The sequence below is a fragment of the Medicago sativa genome, chromosome 3 (assembly GCF_051527215.1).
Source record: "Medicago sativa cultivar Bolivia chromosome 3, Bolivia_mono, whole genome shotgun sequence".
Classification (NCBI taxonomy): domain Eukaryota; kingdom Viridiplantae; phylum Streptophyta; class Magnoliopsida; order Fabales; family Fabaceae; genus Medicago; species Medicago sativa.
Window position 1 is genome coordinate 45600791 of NC_140751.1, and position 16373 is coordinate 45617163.

Here is a 16373-nt window from a genome sequence, read left to right on the forward strand (position 1 = left end):
TGCATAAATTCTTAAACTAAATTACTATGATGCATAAAGCATTTATCTTAGTTATGGGACAAACATACACCTACCAACAGTGGTAGCTAGTTTAAACTAGCAGACCCAGCAAAGAAAAAAAACAGCAGCTGTGTTATAAATAACAGGCCGAACCCCCAACAAAAGTCCCTAACAGCCGAAAAACAATAAAAGCATAACCAGAACAGCGCCAGTATTGAAACCCAACCTGCTGTAAAATTGATATTAAACATCTGTCATAGCAACTAGAGAGATTAAATAACTAGAATGGGCAATCAATTCATAGAATTGCATGAGCATTTCATAGCATCTGATACATCAAAGTGGTTTCCAAATCATACCAATTCATGGCAATTTAAAAAGATGATCAGTTGTTCATCATCAAATTACATCTAAAACGACAAATCCAAAATGACACCAATTCATACATATATTGGCCAAAAAGACTGCCATATCATACATCCAAAATGATGGCAGATTACATTAAAAATATAAGCTAGTCTAGATACTTCCTAGTCTAAGATGTAGCTTTCCTAGTCTGCAACTTTGATCTTGTGGACATAGTGGGTTGAGTTGAAGTACCAACCTTCCTCAATCTTTTAAGCCTTTTTCCATTTTCATCTGGAATAGGTTGAGATGCAGCAACTTTTGTAGTCTGAGCATGAGCAGTCTTACTTTTCTTAGTGGTTTCAGATTTCTTCCTTTTCTTACTTGCAGGTTGAGAAGATGGTTGTTTTTGAGATGGTTGTGACTGATTCAGCGTAGGTGCCTGAGTAGTTGGTGGCTGAGTTGGTGCAGGTGACTGAGTTGGTGCAGGTGGCTGAGTAGAAGATTGCTGCTGAGTTGGAGGAACAGCTTTGCATGATCCTTTCTTATGCCCAGGTTGTTTGCAAATGCTACATTTGTTTTGCACCTTTCTTTTGCTAACAAGTGATGGATCTTTTTTCTTTTCATCAGTAGCCTTATTCCTTGATCTCTTTGGCCTCCCTGGCATCTTTCTCACAAGAGGTGGTAATATATCTGGGTAAGGTGTAGATTCCCAGAGGTTCTCGCCATTAGTTGGATATATCATAGGCTGGTAGCAAGCCACATATGCTTCTTTCCTGTAAATAGATGGTATGCAGTTTGCAGGGTCCTCAGTTCTGTATTTATAACAGGTTATGGCATGGCAACATGGTATTCCTGTTACAGAAATCACATATTAGTTACAACCCTGGTAGTACTGTGAAAGTTTATTAACCCTGTTACAAATCACATATTTTGCATATACAAAATCAGAGACCATGTGACAAACAACCATAGATTACCTGTTAACTTCCAAATTCTACATGGACAATCCATAGTCTGCAAGTTAACAATATACTTTTCCAATGACTGATTGGTGATTTTATACACCTCATAGATCATCACTCCAGAAGGTCTGCCAAATTTCAAAAAGATAATAAGGATATGAATAAATCAAAATGAAGAACATATGAAGAAAAAAACATGTATTCTTTCCTGCACATCCAGAACCTTGACAGTTCATTTCTTTTCATAAGTTTTTTCTTAATATTGGGTAACACTGCATTAGCTTCAAGATTATCAAACCTACTTCTATTTTTTACCCAACGTTCCATTAGATATGCTCTTATCTCCTCGAACATAGTCACAACAGGTTTCCCCCTTGGTCCAAGTATCACACTATTGAATGTTTCTGACATTTTTTTTTTTAAGGCAAAAGAGTAGGCAGCAAAGAGCTGACCTACCAAAATATATTGATAAGAAGAAGAGAAAATATACAAAAAGGAGGGGGCCGAACCAAACTCCAGTCAAAAAGTAATATATCTAAAAGAGGGCATACCCATCTGGTTTTTCACAAAATCATCCCTAATAAAGCTAGGCATATCTTCCCAAAAGGTTAAAGCTTGCAGGGATATCCCATAATTGGCCAAAGAGTCAGCCACCTCATTTCCTTCTCTATATATGTGAGTTACTATACAGTTCATTTGTCTAAGAATTAGTTTCATATTATGCCATCTATTTCTAAGTCTCCAAGGAACTTGACCATCTTTTTGAAAAGCTAACACCACCAAAGAGGAGTCTGTCTCGAGCCAAAGGTTCCTCCATCCTCTATGGAAAGCTGTTTCTATAGCTCTGAGCGCCCCATTCATTTCAGAAATATAAGAAGAAGTTATGCCAAGAGGTTCAGAGAAGCAAAGCAGAAATTGACTTTCATAATCTCTAAAAACACCACCAGATGCTGATAATCCAGGATTGCCTTTTGCAGCACCATCTATGTTACATTTAATCTAGGATTGTAAAGGAGGATGCCACATCACCTCTTTGATAATGGGATCCCTAGGATGATGAACAGATACATTGAAACGCTTGATTATGGTGAAATCTCTAATGGAGGAAGATGATGTTTTCTTTGTTGTATTTCCGGCTAGGGAAGTGCTAGAAATGATCATGGAGATAGCAGATTTCCAAAAAATTACTTTGTTGTTAAATCTAGCTTGGTTTCTAGCAAACCAAATGACATTAAAAAGATTAATCAAAGCTGATAACACTATCACTTTACATTGAGGAGACCAAGAAGAATCACAAATTTTCCAGACATCTTCTAAACATGAAAAATTAAAAGATAAATTAAGACAGGAAGCTAACCAAGACCAGATTTTGATGGTGTATTCACAGTTGAAGAATAGATGTAAGGAAGACTCTTCCTGCTTATGGCATAAATTGCAAATGGAAGGAAGACTGCACCCTTTTTGCTTCAGATTCTCATCAGTTGGCACCTTATTGTGCATCATTCTCCAAATGAACATGGATTTAGATGGAGGAACATCAACATTCCAAATAGCCTTGGCCCAATGAAGCTCTGGAGATTGATGATGTTTGAAACTGTAAGCCTCCTTAAGACATAATTCACCAGAATGGTCATGCTTCCATTGCAAGGAATCAGGTTTTTCCTCAACAGGAATAGTTACTTGTTGAACCAGATGCAATAAGTTTGGGAAAGATTGAAGAATTTGTGGTGGTAAATGCCATCTTCCTTCATGAATGTAGTCACTGACAGAAGATGTCAGATGAGAGCTGATGTGATCTGGAATGTTGAAGAGCTGCACAAGAGGCTGCCCTGCCCAGCTATCATTCCAGAAGTTGATGTTGTCTCCCTTACCAATTAACCAATGAGAATTCTCCATGATAACATTATACTCCTCTTTGATGCTGCTCCAAACAGATGAATAAATATGATGCTGAATAGTCTTATTCTTTCTAAGAACTCTATCCTTCAGAAGCTTGGCCCAAGATTTTTGTGATTTCAAAAGCTCCCAGCACAAATTTAGATTTGTTGCGGTATTCAAACTTTGTAAAGATCTAAGGTTTAGACCTCCCTGAACTGAGGGTCTGCACACTTTCTTCCAACTGACTGTGACCAGTTTTCTGTTGTCTTTGTCTCCACTCCAAATAAAATTTCTAACATTTCTTTCCACTTCTTTAAGTAGGGAAACATGCCAGGAATAAAGGGAAATGCTATACATCATCATGCTTTGAATTACTGATCTGGCTAATTGAACCCTGCCTGCCATGGAGAGTAAAGAAGCCTTCCAAGCTGAAAGCTTCATCTTGATTTTATCTGCCACTGGTTGGAGGTATCTAGCTTTTGGTTTACCCTTAAATATTGGTACTCCCAAGTAATTAAAAGGGAGAGTACCAATATTAAAATTGAACAGCTCAACAATTCTATTCAATCTAACTTGTGAAATGGAAGTAGAAAAAATTGTAGATTTGGAAGAATTAATGACTTGACCTGAATTCAAAGCATATCTGTGAAATAAATCATAAAGAGCAGTTAAGCCAGACATCTTACCCTTGCAATAAATCATTAAATCATCTGCATAGAAAGAATGAGAAGGCACTGAGCAATGTCTTGAACCCTTAATGAGTTCCAGTTTTCCATCTTCCACCAATTTGGAAATACTCCTGCTTAAAACATCCTCTGCTAAACAAAAAAGGAGAGGAGATAGAGGATCTCCTTGTCTGACTCCCCTAGAGCAATTAAAGTACCCCTGAGCTTTACCATTAACTGATATAAAAAGATAGGCAGATTGAAGAATGATGTGAATCGAGTTACAAAAAATGTCATTAAAACCAAAAGCTTTGAGAGATTACATAAGGAAAGACCATTCTAGAGTATCAAAAGCTTTAGTGATATCTATTTTCAAAGCTAGATTACCACCAAAGGCTTTGTTATGCAAAAGTTTGGTTGCTTCTGAAGCAATACAAAGGCAGTCTTTGATGTTTCTTTGATGAATGAACCCCATTTGTTCTTCAGAGATGATGTTAGGCATGATAGGTGCTAGTCTATCAGCAATGACTTTAGATATTATCTTAAACTTGAAGTTAGCCATAGCTATTGGTCTATATTGATCAATGGAAATTGCATCAGGGGTTTTCGGAATTAAAGTAATAATATTGGAGTTGTAACCTGGGAGGATCCAGCTAGAGGTGAAGAATTCCAAGACAGCTTTCACTACATCATCCTTGATGATGTCCCAATAAGTTTGATAAAAAAAGGCCCCAAAACCATCTGGACCAGGAGCACTGTCCTTGTTGAGAGAAAACACTGCTGACTTGATCTCTTGATGAGAGGGTAACATGGTTAAAAGAGTGTTGATATCATCTGTGATGAGCTTTGGGATGATTTCATCAGCAAGCGACTGTTCCTGCAAAACAACATTAGTACTAAACAAATTTTTATAATACTCTACAATATGATTAGATATATGAGCTTGGTCAGTGATCACTTGTTCACCATCTTGAAGTGTGGTTATGGATTTAGAGGCTGTTTTAATTTTAGCTATCCTATGAAAGAATTTGGTGTTTCTGTCTCCTTCCAAGTGCCAGTTTAATCTTGCTTTCTCTTGCCAAAAACATTCTTGTCTGTTCAGAGCTTCTTCAAATATTCTATGAGCCTCTTTTTCTTCCAATAACAAAGAGTCAGTGTTTCCCAACAATTGAATCTTGTTTTGAACTTCCTGCAACTTTTGTTCAGTCTTGTTAACCATATCATGAACATTACCAAAGCTTTCTTTATTCCACACCTTCAATCTAGCCTTCAAACTTTTTAATTTGCTATTGAGAACAAACATGGGGCATCCTATCACAGTAGTATTCCAGGTGTCCTGAATAAGTTGTTTGCAGTCTTGATGCATTGCCCACATCCTCATGAATTTAAACTGAGATGCAAAGGAAACCTCTGACAGATTAAAATCCATAAGAATGGGGAAATGATCTGATTTATGTTTTGTTAAAGCAGTAACTGACAAAGAACAACACATATCCAACCACTCTTGGTTACAAATCACTCTGTCCAGTCTTCTATCTGTATTCCTGCCACCACCTCTCCCATTAGACCAAGTAAATTCTGCTCCTCTAGTAGGCAAATGAATGAGATTATGCGCATCAGTCCAAGCTTGAAACTCTTGAATAGGTAACCTAGCAGGGTTAATTCTTCCTCTATGTTCATGAGCTCCAAAAATACAGTTGAAATCACCAATAAAAGCCCAGGGCAAAGCATATTGAGATTGCAAAATAGACAAAGAGTTCCACAAATTTCTTCTGGAAATGTAACTAGTTGAGGCATATACAGCTGAACAAGCAAAAGTCTTACCATTTTCAACTAAAGAGAAAGAAACCTGTTGATTATCCACACCTAATACTACAGGGTTAAGATTAATATTACAAAAACACCAGAGATTAGGGAGAAAATTGTTTCTGTTGTTGACTGCAAACAGTTTAAAGTTTAATCTAGAAAACCAATGATTAGGGAAATCGTTTATAAACGATTAGGGAAGTCGCCCCTTTTTTCACCACATCACCTCTTTCTGGTGTAGGAAAACTGTCTTCCTCTGCTTCTGAATTTTCTTGTGAGGCTAGATGTTGTGTTGCTTCTACAAATGAGCCTTCTGAACTACTGCATTCATTCTCCATCTCTTGATCATTAATTCTCTGCAACTCCATGTTCAACTCCTGTTCTAACACTTTATCTTGATCTTGTAAAATTGCAGCAGGATTCTCATACACCACTGGATCCTTTCCTTTCTTTCCTCTCAAGGCTGAAGCTGTGATGTCTTCATTTGATTTGTCTTCCTCAATTACTCCTTCAACATTGGTAACTTCTATTTCCACATTGCCTGCTTCCTTTGAAGTTTCCACTCTAACATCATTTTTTTGAACAAAAATCATTCTAGGCTCCTGATGCTTCTTTCTTTGCTCTTTCTCTACTCTTACCTCATTCACAGGATACCTTCTCTTACAAAAATCCACATGATGTCCAACAGCCCTACAATGAGTGCAGTAATCTGGAACATTTTCATAATCAAGATCCACATAAAATGCGAAGCCTTTTCTCTCCACAAGGATTTTGTACCTTAGAGCCTGTGTTAAATCCATTTCCACCAAAACCCTAGCATAAAGACCAAAGGTGCGTTCATACATAGGCTTGGCCGTAACAGAGTCAGTGCATATGGGGGAGCCAACACCACTAACTATTGAAAACAAAATATTTTTCCTCCAATACTCTTGAGCTAATCCGTAGATCCTGACCCATACCTGAGCAGATGAGTTTTGTTGGTTTCTAGGATTGAAATCCTTAGACCAGGCAAACAACTTCAACACACCTGGGTTCAGACTCCATGAAGCTATGGATCTGACCCTTCTCACATCTTCAACAGAGGAAAACGAAAATTCAAAATAACCCTTGCCAATAGAGGTGATTCCCCATAGAGAGAAACCCTTCCAAATCAGTGATAATTTGGCTTTCAAGGCAACCGCTGTTAACGGCGTGGAACCCTTTGGCCAAATTACTCGACCATGAAGGTTGTGCTTGCAATCATCTATCCCTGCTTCATATTCGTGCTCTGGTATAGGAATAGCAAGTTCATCCCCTTTCAGAACAGCTTGAGGAAGTTGTGATTCAGGAATATCGCAAATATTAGATAAGGCTTGGGCGAAGGTTTTTTTTGGTTTGTTTTGGTTAATAGCAGGATTGGGGGTTGTAGAATCTAAATCCAAGCATTTCCATGGGATATTGAATTTAGCCATGGCTGCAGAATGATATAAGGTAAAGTCGGTTTAGGGATTGAGGTTAGGAAGATGGTGAACAGATGTGGTCGCCAGACTTTCTCTCTCTAGAAAACATTTCTCTCTCTCGCCAAAAATACTTATTCATGTTTCTGACATATTATTCACCAAGATATCACATTTAGAATTGGCAGTAAACTGAGACTTACTCCAATATCTTGGTGGAATCTTCCACAATGATGAGTCATAGATAGTCTATTTTATTGCTTTATTTAGTTTAGTTTTATTTAAGATTTGATTTGATTTTATTGCATTTTATTTCCTTTTAGAATATTTTACTTTAAATTATCTTTTATTATATTTTAGGAACGAATATATGGTGGAAGGTGTCTTGGAGCAAAAGAAAGAGGACTGGAGCAAATACAGTACAAGAATACGAAGATACGAGACAAAAATATGTCTCTACCAAGTCAGAAGCTTGGCACGGCCCGTGCCAACATGTGGCACGGCCGTGCCACCCTCCAGGACCACTTTTGCTGCTTTTCTTCAAGCCCAAGTTACTCCGTTGCAGCTTTACTGTTTTGCCCTTATAGTAGCTTAGTTTCTAAGTCAATTGTAAAGCTATAAATAGAGTAGCACTCCATCATGAACATTCATCTTTTGTTCTTGGAATAAAAGTTCACTTTTATATTATTGTTCTTTTACTTTATTGCTTTCTCTCTTCTTCCCCTATGTCTACAATGAACGTTAGTGAGTAGACACTTCTTTGTCTTGGGATTGTTGGTAAGTCTAATGACATAATCCTAAACAAACCAAGCTTAAACCCTAATTTCTATGTAACCCTAATTTCTAATCTAGATTCACCGTCTTAACGTGGATTAACAATTATCAAACTGTGGAAGCGAAAGCGGAGGGTTCGATAATCGTTAATCCATCATCCCAAACATCAATTCATAAAGCGAGAGCGGAGTCTTGATGTTGGAACAAGTGAACCTAGACAATAATTGCAAAACAGTGAAATAGTCTTTGCAATTACTGAGACAAAGAGTAGTTTCAATCCTCTATGCATCTTCTAGTAATCATGTCAGCGAAATAGGCTTGGTTACTAGAAGTAAACTCTCACCGGACTTTCATCGGAAAGGTGAGGGGCTAAGGGAAACCGGTCTTTAGAAATTAAGGTGTAAACCATGAAATTAGATGTTTAAGTCTTGTTTAGTGAAGGGTTTGTTATTATGATAAACCAATAATCTCAAGGCTCTTTTATTATTATTGTTATTTATCTTCAGCAATTAACCCGTTATTTCATAATCTATCAAGTTTTTGGCGCCGTTGCCGGGGAGTTGTTGTAATTTGATTAACTTTTTAATAGTGATTAGACAAAAAAAAAAAATCTTTATTTTATTCTATTCTATTTTATTTTTGTTTTATATTTATTTCAAAAATATATATATATATATATATATTTATAAAAAATAAAAATATCTCTCTCTCTCTCTCTCTCTCTCTCTCTCTCTCTCTCTCTCTTTCTCTTTTTCTATTTTATCTCTAACTGTTTTAATTTCAGGCATGGCTCAAAACCTTTATCAATGGACCTTTTCTCCCCTTTCACCACCTTGTAAAGCTTATGAAATTTTTGGTCACACTGGTGTTGAATGTCAACTAGGTAGTGTTGTTAGAAGTCCCGAGCAGGTAAACTATGGGTTTAGGAATGATCAAATTTTTTCTCAAACCCCTCAAAATCTTTTTGGACAACAAATATCACCACCCGGTTTTGCAAACAACCAAAGAGTCTCTCAAAAATCCGACTTGGAACTTTTGATAGAAAATTTTGAATTAGATAACATCAGGCATAACCAAGAGTTTAAAGTCAAAGCTGGAATTTTGAATGACTCTCTCAATAGAGTGGATTCTCTTTTTACTCACAACAAAATGCTTGAGGCTCAAATCCCTCAAGTAGCCCAACAAGTAACCTCTTCCCCACAACCCTCCGAAGTCTTCCCGAGTCAAACTGAAACCAACCCCAAAAGCCCAATAAATGCTATTACACCTAGGGATGGTAAGCAATTAGAAGACCCCGTTGTGGAAACCAGGAAAATTGAGGTTGAGGTAGAGAGTGAAAAGCCACAAAGTGAGAAAGTTGTAGTAGAAAGTGGAAAGCCTCACATATCACCACCATATGAGCCAAAAATTCATTTCCCACAAGGGTTTGATGAGTCCAAGTTAGATGAGCAGTTTAGGAAATCTATTGCAATCATTCAAAGCAAATTGTCATCTAAACTTAAGGATCCCGAGAGTTTTTCCATACCATCTGACATAGGATCCAAGACTAGAGAAAGAACAACATGTGATTTGGGGGAGAATATTAGTTTGATGCCATTGTCCCTTAGTGAGAGATTAGGTATCGGATAGAGAAACCTTTTGATCGTCAAGCTAATGACTTTAAACGAGCGCTTCGTGGGAGGCAACCCACGCATTTAATTGCTTTTGTTTTGTTTTTTTTTCTTTGTTTTAAGTTGTTTTGTAGGTAATTGTCCAAGTATGATTCAAGAAAAACTGAAAATTTTGAAGCCCCCTGACCAGAAGGTTGGCACGGCCCGTGCTAAGGTTGGCACGGCCGTGCCAGTGTTTTTGAAGAAAAATTGGCCAAGACCCACAGAAAGTTGGCACGGCCCGTGCCAAGGGTGGCACGGCCGTGCCCGACCTCTAGCCTTCTATAAACCCAATTTTTCTTCTTCTCCATTCATCCTCTAACACAAACCTCTTTCATCTCTTCAATCTCTCTCTAAACCTCCATAACCTTCAAACCTCAAACCTTCATATCTCCATCAAATCTTCACCAATCCACTCAATTATTTCACCAAAACTTCATCCTAAACCAAACCCTCCCATCAAGAACAACTTTCATCCACCCAAACCTATAATTCACCAAAACCTTATTCTCCATTAAACCTAATTTCCATAACCAAACCCATCAACCTTACTAAAACATAAACTCCAACCCTAAACCAATCCTTTCCACCAAATATCTTCCCAAACCCTAAACCTTCAAAACCAATCCACACCAAAGGTCATATGGCTTCCAGAAGAAGTGGTATGAAACCAGCAAGCTCTTTCGGAGGTCCTCCCTCAAAGAAGCAAGCACAAGTCAAGAATCATGGGATCAAGTTTAAGGACAACTCACAAAGGGATAGGTATAAAATTCTAATCTTTAAACTCTTGCATCCTTCTCGATATCATGATTCTCATACTTTGAATATGCTAGAGCTTAGAAATGATGCCTATAGGTTGATAGGAAGGCTAGGTTGGACTGATATGTTAGAACCTATGAGGGATTATGAGAATTTCACCTATGAATTTTTGAGTTCCATTGTTTTTACTAAAGATAGGTTGAATTATGATAACCCTAACCATAGAGTTTCTTTTAGGCTAATGAATATTGATTATGATATGTCTCTTCAGCACTTTTGTGATGCCTTAGGTTTTGCAAACGAGGGGTATATCCATGATTCTTGAGATCCTAGCCTTAAGACGGTTGACTATCAACCCGTTGTCTTTTAGGAATGTATCACCGTCCTTAGCTCCTTTGTCACTAGAGCCAATAAAGCTAGCAAAATTCACAACCCCGTACTTAGGTACCTTCAAAGGGTAATGACTTGCACTATTTGGGGTAGAACCGAGCTAGGAAACACTAGAGCCGATGAGCTGTTCATGTTGTGGGCAATGCTCTACAAACCACCCCGTCAATACTTGTTTCTATTTGATTGATTACCTAGACTTTGTAGGTACTAGATCAGCCGGTAAGGGAGACATAGTGGTGGGTGGCATCATTACATACATAGGTAGGCATTTTTGCATTGGTGAGGATGAGGGGATCAAACAAATTGAGGGAAACAATAGACTTAACATGGACACCCTTATTGCTATAAATTTCATCACACCTCACTCCATCACCAACTCAAGTTTAATGTGTCTATCATGTTTTTACTTCCTAACCCATCTCGGACTACCACCGAGGTGGAAGCAAATTTGTTGTATGTTGATGATGTGCAGGTTCTTAGTGAGCAAGATGATGATGAGGGAGACGATGCTAACTTGCACTATGATGTGGGAGAAGGTGCTAACTTGCACCAAGAGGAAGAATATCATGTCCATGAAGCCGGTGAGTTTAATGAAAACCAAAGATGGGCATGAATGCATAATAGAGTAGAAAAGAGGTAGGAATGATGAGGATTAATGAGTTGTTTATGTTGTGGACTATGCTTTATAACCATCATATTAACATTTGCTATTATTTGCTTGATTATCTTGTTTCAATTGTTAAAAAGAAACCGAATGATAAGGGTGATATAATGGTAGGTGGAATCATCACTTTTCTTGCTAGGAAGTTTGGGGTGAGTGTGAATCAAGGGATCAAGAGGATAGAGGGGAACTATTATCTAGACTTATATACTATTTTGTCTTTCCTTAGAACCCATGACCCTACTCACAATTACCAATATGAATGGAGAATTTGTTTGATTATTCTATCTAATTCGGACATAACTAATCCGGAGGTGGTGGAAAATTTGCTTTATGTTGGTACTAACCCACAGGTACATAATGATCGTGATGATGATGGTAATAAAGAGGAGGTAGGTGCAAACTTGCACCATGAACAAGAAGCAGGTGGAAGCTATAATGATGAACGGCGGGCATGGATGCAAACCAAAGTTCAAAGAATAAGCACCGAGCAACAAAGATAAGGTGTTGAAAGGAACAATGTCCAAAGGAGCAATCGAATAAATGAAGAAAACAATCAAATGCTCCATAACATGATACAACACCTTCACCTCCAAAGGTCTACTTTATGAACTTCAATAAAATTGTGATCTTTCCTCTTCCTTTACTCTTTCTTCTTCCTTCTCTTCTTCTACTTCTACTCCTTCTTCTTCTTCTTCTTCTTCTTCTTCTCATCCATCTCCTTCTTCTTCTTTTTAATTTCTTTTTCTTTGAATCATTGAGGACAATGCTTCCCCTAAGTGTGGGGGGGCCTAATAAAGTGTCTAGAGTCGTAGTGTTCCCAAACTCCCTTGAACTTTATTCTTTTGTTTTGTTTTTATAGCAAGAGGCATGACTAGTAGCTTGTTTTTAATGTAAATATGGCATGAAAATTTTTGTTTTGTCTCTTCTTTAGGTCGCCTCTTGTACATGAAAGTAGTTTCTTGTGTTTCTTATGTTCTTGCTATACCCATGTCATGTTTTTATTGTGAAAATCTCCAATGAGAAAAGCACCCGGTTGCAATCCTTGAGTAAATGTATGAATAGGTATTTTAAGGAACACGTTCTATTTTTAGTGTTAACTTAGACCCTTTAAAGTCTTAAGAGTAAAAGTAGTATAAGTTTGTGTGGGAAAATTAATCAAATTGTTCTTAATTGTTATATTCTTATTAATTTGTTAATGCTAAATGGGGCGGGAGAATGGCACCAACATATGGGGGAAAGGACAATTACATCCTAACTTCCTAATTGTGGTGGTGATTCCTTAATTTGAACTTAAAGTGAAACAAATTCATCAATGCTAGGGGGAAAGGACAATTACATCCAAAAAGACTTCCTACGCGGAGATGAAACAAATAAATAATTTTGCAGCACTGCTTAGGGTGATTTTGAATCTAGGGGGAAAGGACAATTACATCCGAGAAGACTTCCTACGAGGATAGATAGCCCCTAAGCATCTGCAGCCCCTTGTGCTTAATTGTTAAATTAATCTTAAATTCCCATCACTCTTATATGAAATGAAGAAAGGACTTTTCTCGGTTACTTTAGCATTAAGGATAGAACCTATTCCTCATAATATCTGTCTTATACAGGAGCAAGAAAAGGGTTGGACTGCACACACACACTCACTTGAGACTTGATGTTGGGTAGAATAGGTTCATGAGAAGTGTTTGAAGTTGTAATTAGTGTACTTGAAGCAAAGCCTTTCTTTTGAGACATTTGTTCTTAATATTGCCATAATCAAATCTTTTGTTGCTGCTATGTCTGTTGCCTTTTGCTTGAGGACAAGCAAAGATTCAAGTGTGGGGGAGTTTGATGAGTCATAGATAGTCTATTTTATTGCTTTATTTAGTTTAGTTTTATTTAAGATTTGATTTGATTTTATTGCATTTTATTTCCTTTTAGAATATTTTACTTTAAATTATCTTTTATTATATTTTAGGAACGAATATATGGTGGAAGGTGTCTTGGAGCAAAAGAAAGAGGACTGGAGCAAATACAGTACAAGAATACGAAGATACGAGACAAAAATATGTCTCTACCAAGTCAGAAGCTTGGCACGGCCCGTGCCAACATGTGGCACGGCCGTGCCACCCTCCAGGACCACTTTTGCTGCTTTTCTTCAAGCCCAAGTTACTCCGTTGCAGCTTTACTGTTTTGCCCTTATAGTAGCTTAGTTTCTAAGTCAATTGTAAAGCTATAAATAGAGTAGCACTCCATCATGAACATTCATCTTTTGTTCTTGGAATAAAAGTTCACTTTTATATTATTGTTCTTTTACTTTATTGCTTTCTCTCTTCTTCCCCTATGTCTACAATGAACGTTAGTGAGTAGACACTTCTTTGTCTTGGGATTGTTGGTAAGTCTAATGACATAATCCTAAACAAACCAAGCTTAAACCCTAATTTCTATGTAACCCTAATTTCTAATCTAGATTCACCGTCTTAACGTGGATTAACAATTATCAAACTGTGGAAGCGAAAGCGGAGGGTTTGATAATCGTTAATCCATCATCCCAAACATCAATTCATAAAGCGAGAGCGGAGTCTTGATGTTGGAACAAGTGAACCTAGACAATAATTGCAAAACAGTGAAATAGTCTTTGCAATTACTGAGACAAAGAGTAGTTTCAATCCTCTATGCATCTTCTAGTAATCATGTCAGCGAAATAGGCTTGGTTACTAGAAGTAAACTCTCACCGGACTTTCATCGGAAAGGTGAGGGGCTAAGGGAAACCGGTCTTTAGAAATTAAGGTGTAAACCATGAAATTAGATGTTTAAGTCTTGTTTAGTGAAGGGTTTGTTATTATGATAAACCAATAATCTCAAGGCTCTTTTATTATTATTGTTATTTATCTTCAGCAATTAACCCCCTATTTCATAATCTTTCTTCTCTTCTAATCATTCTCTAAAAGTTAGTTGAATTCACAACTCCCTAGCGGAACGATACTCTACTTACTACTATTACTTCGATAGGCCGTGCGCTTGCGGTTTGGCTCTATCACACAACCACTTGAAAGCACCCTCACTCACTGCTCTCACTTCCTGCATTGTCCTCTCCCATGCCTGGGGATAACTTGACATGGCAGCTTTCCACATAAGGTCTTTCAGCTGCTTTCCTGGATATTGCTTTCTAAAGTTACTATATAGATGCCTCACACAGAATCTTTGCTCAACATCAGGTAGTAGGTCTTCAATGGCAGGCAACAATCCCTATAATCATAAACATAATTACCATAAGATATATTTGACTCAGATTGTATAAATATTTGAAAAATGTTTGAAATGCAAATATGTTTGAAATGCAAATATATAATAAAAATGTACCTTCTGCTGATCTGACATAAAGGTTACTTCTTTGCATACATCTTTTCCTCCTAAATCTTTGATTAGAAGATCAAGAAACCATGTCCAAGAATCTCTCGTTTCACCTTCAACAAGTGCAATAGCAATTGGCATCATCTGCTCATTTGGATCCCTGCCAACTACTGCAAGTATCATACCCCCATAATATCCCTTTAAAAAGCAACCATCCAGTCCAATAAATTTCCTACATTTGGTAAAACTTTGTTTACAACCATCAAGACACATGTACAGTCTTTGAAAACTAGGCAATAATGGTCTCATAATGTAGCCTTCCTCATTTTCTTCTCCAGACGGCTCAGTAGGTTGAACTTGTATCTTCAAAGTAGAGTCAGGATTTGATCTTAGTATTTCATGACCATAATCATATAGTCTCTTAAACTGCACTCTAAAGGATCCATCAACTAAGTCAATAGCTTCCTTTCTGGCCCTATATGCTTTCATCTTGCTAACTTCAACAAACCACTTTTCTTGAGATCTTGTAGAAATATCAGCGAGCCTTATACTGCGGTTCTCTCTAACACTTGGCATTATTTTTTTCCCCAACCATCTTGAAGTCAGAAACCTCAAACTGTGTTCTTGAACACAATTATGTTCATCCACAAGTGTCCTCAACTGCCAAGTATCTTCACCACTCAATTTTGAACACAATGCAACCCATGGGCAACCAACTTTGCAGTGTACCCTCACTCTAGTTTTGTCATTTTTGATATACCTTATGTCATACCTATTGTAAATTGAGTAGTTCATGACAGCCTCTTTAAACTCATCCTTTGTTGAAAACTTACACCCTAGTGTCCACTTAAAATCAACCATTTTCTTAGGCATAACAAACGGAGGATAGTGCTCTTTCTCCTCATCATCTGAGTCATCACAGTCAGTCTCTAGCTCTGATGAATTATACTCATCATCTGATCCTTTTACCTTTCTCTGTTTTTTTTCCTTACCAACAGTAAGTGACATGTCATCACTAGATTCATCATTAACTACACCCTTGTTGGCACTACTCTCTCCTGTTTCCATTTCAACTAATTGTTTCTTAGGCCTACCACCCTTGTTTTTCTATTTCTTTTGTGACTCACTATTACCTACTTCATTAATCAATACATCTTCATCAAGAAAATTATCATCATCTGAATCATCAAACCACGAATCACTTAAGTTTTCATCATATTCACAATACTCTTCCGGTATCTCATCATCTATTATATCATTTTCAGTTGATATATCATTAGGTTGGGCCTCATCAGTTTGGGCCTCAGCAACTGGGAACTCATTATGTTCTGACTCAGTAAGTTGGGCCCCATCAGTTTGGACCTCATCAGTAGGTCCATAACCAAGTGTAGTTACAATATCAGGCTGAGAAATAGCATGTATTAAGTATAGGTGTACCTTTCCATTAGCTGTAGACAATTCTACCAATTCAGCTGCCCCATCATCATTTGACAATTGCCTCCACTCTTCACCAGCCTTGTACCACATCTCATCAATTTCAGTGTATTTCATTTCTTTTGCTAGTTTTTTTGCTTCAAAGAAACCCCAGAATTCACTGTCACATTCCCACTCAGAAACATTTCCTTGGTAATTTGTGTTCTCATCGAAATACCCACCATGGTGGAAATGAATAAAAAATCGAGTCATTTCTTACCTGTAAAGTGAAATAA

General features: G+C 37.4%; 1 protein-coding gene across 1 annotated transcript; it reads right to left on the bottom strand.

Annotated features, from left to right (window-relative positions):
- Positions 1–535: 535 nt before the first annotated feature.
- On the bottom strand, positions 536–15946 carry LOC146937701 (uncharacterized). The gene is made up of 7 exons (XM_085749503.1): positions 14674–15946; positions 14352–14559; positions 12003–12007; positions 7238–7317; positions 1525–1710; positions 1326–1438; positions 536–1200 (listed from the first exon to the last, which is right to left on the bottom strand). The coding sequence occupies exons 1-7, from the start codon at positions 15730–15732 to the stop codon at positions 536–538; spliced, it is 2316 nt and encodes a 771-aa protein (XP_085605629.1). The 5' UTR covers positions 15733–15946.
- Between the last annotated feature and the right edge of the window lie 427 nt (positions 15947–16373).

Excerpts from the sequence above, each read along its gene's own strand:
- LOC146937701 (XM_085749503.1), bottom strand. The coding sequence starts at position 15,732 with ATGGAAACAGGAGAGAGTAGTGCCAACAAGGGTGTAGTTAATGATGAA. Across the intron at positions 1,711-7,237 it reads GTGAATAATATGTCAGAAAC|ATTCAATAGTGTGATACTTG; the intron begins ATGAATAAGTAT and ends AATGTCAGAAAC. Across the intron at positions 1,439-1,524 it reads GAACTGTCAAGGTTCTGGAT|ACCTTCTGGAGTGATGATCT; the intron begins GTGCAGGAAAGA and ends GAAATTTGGCAG.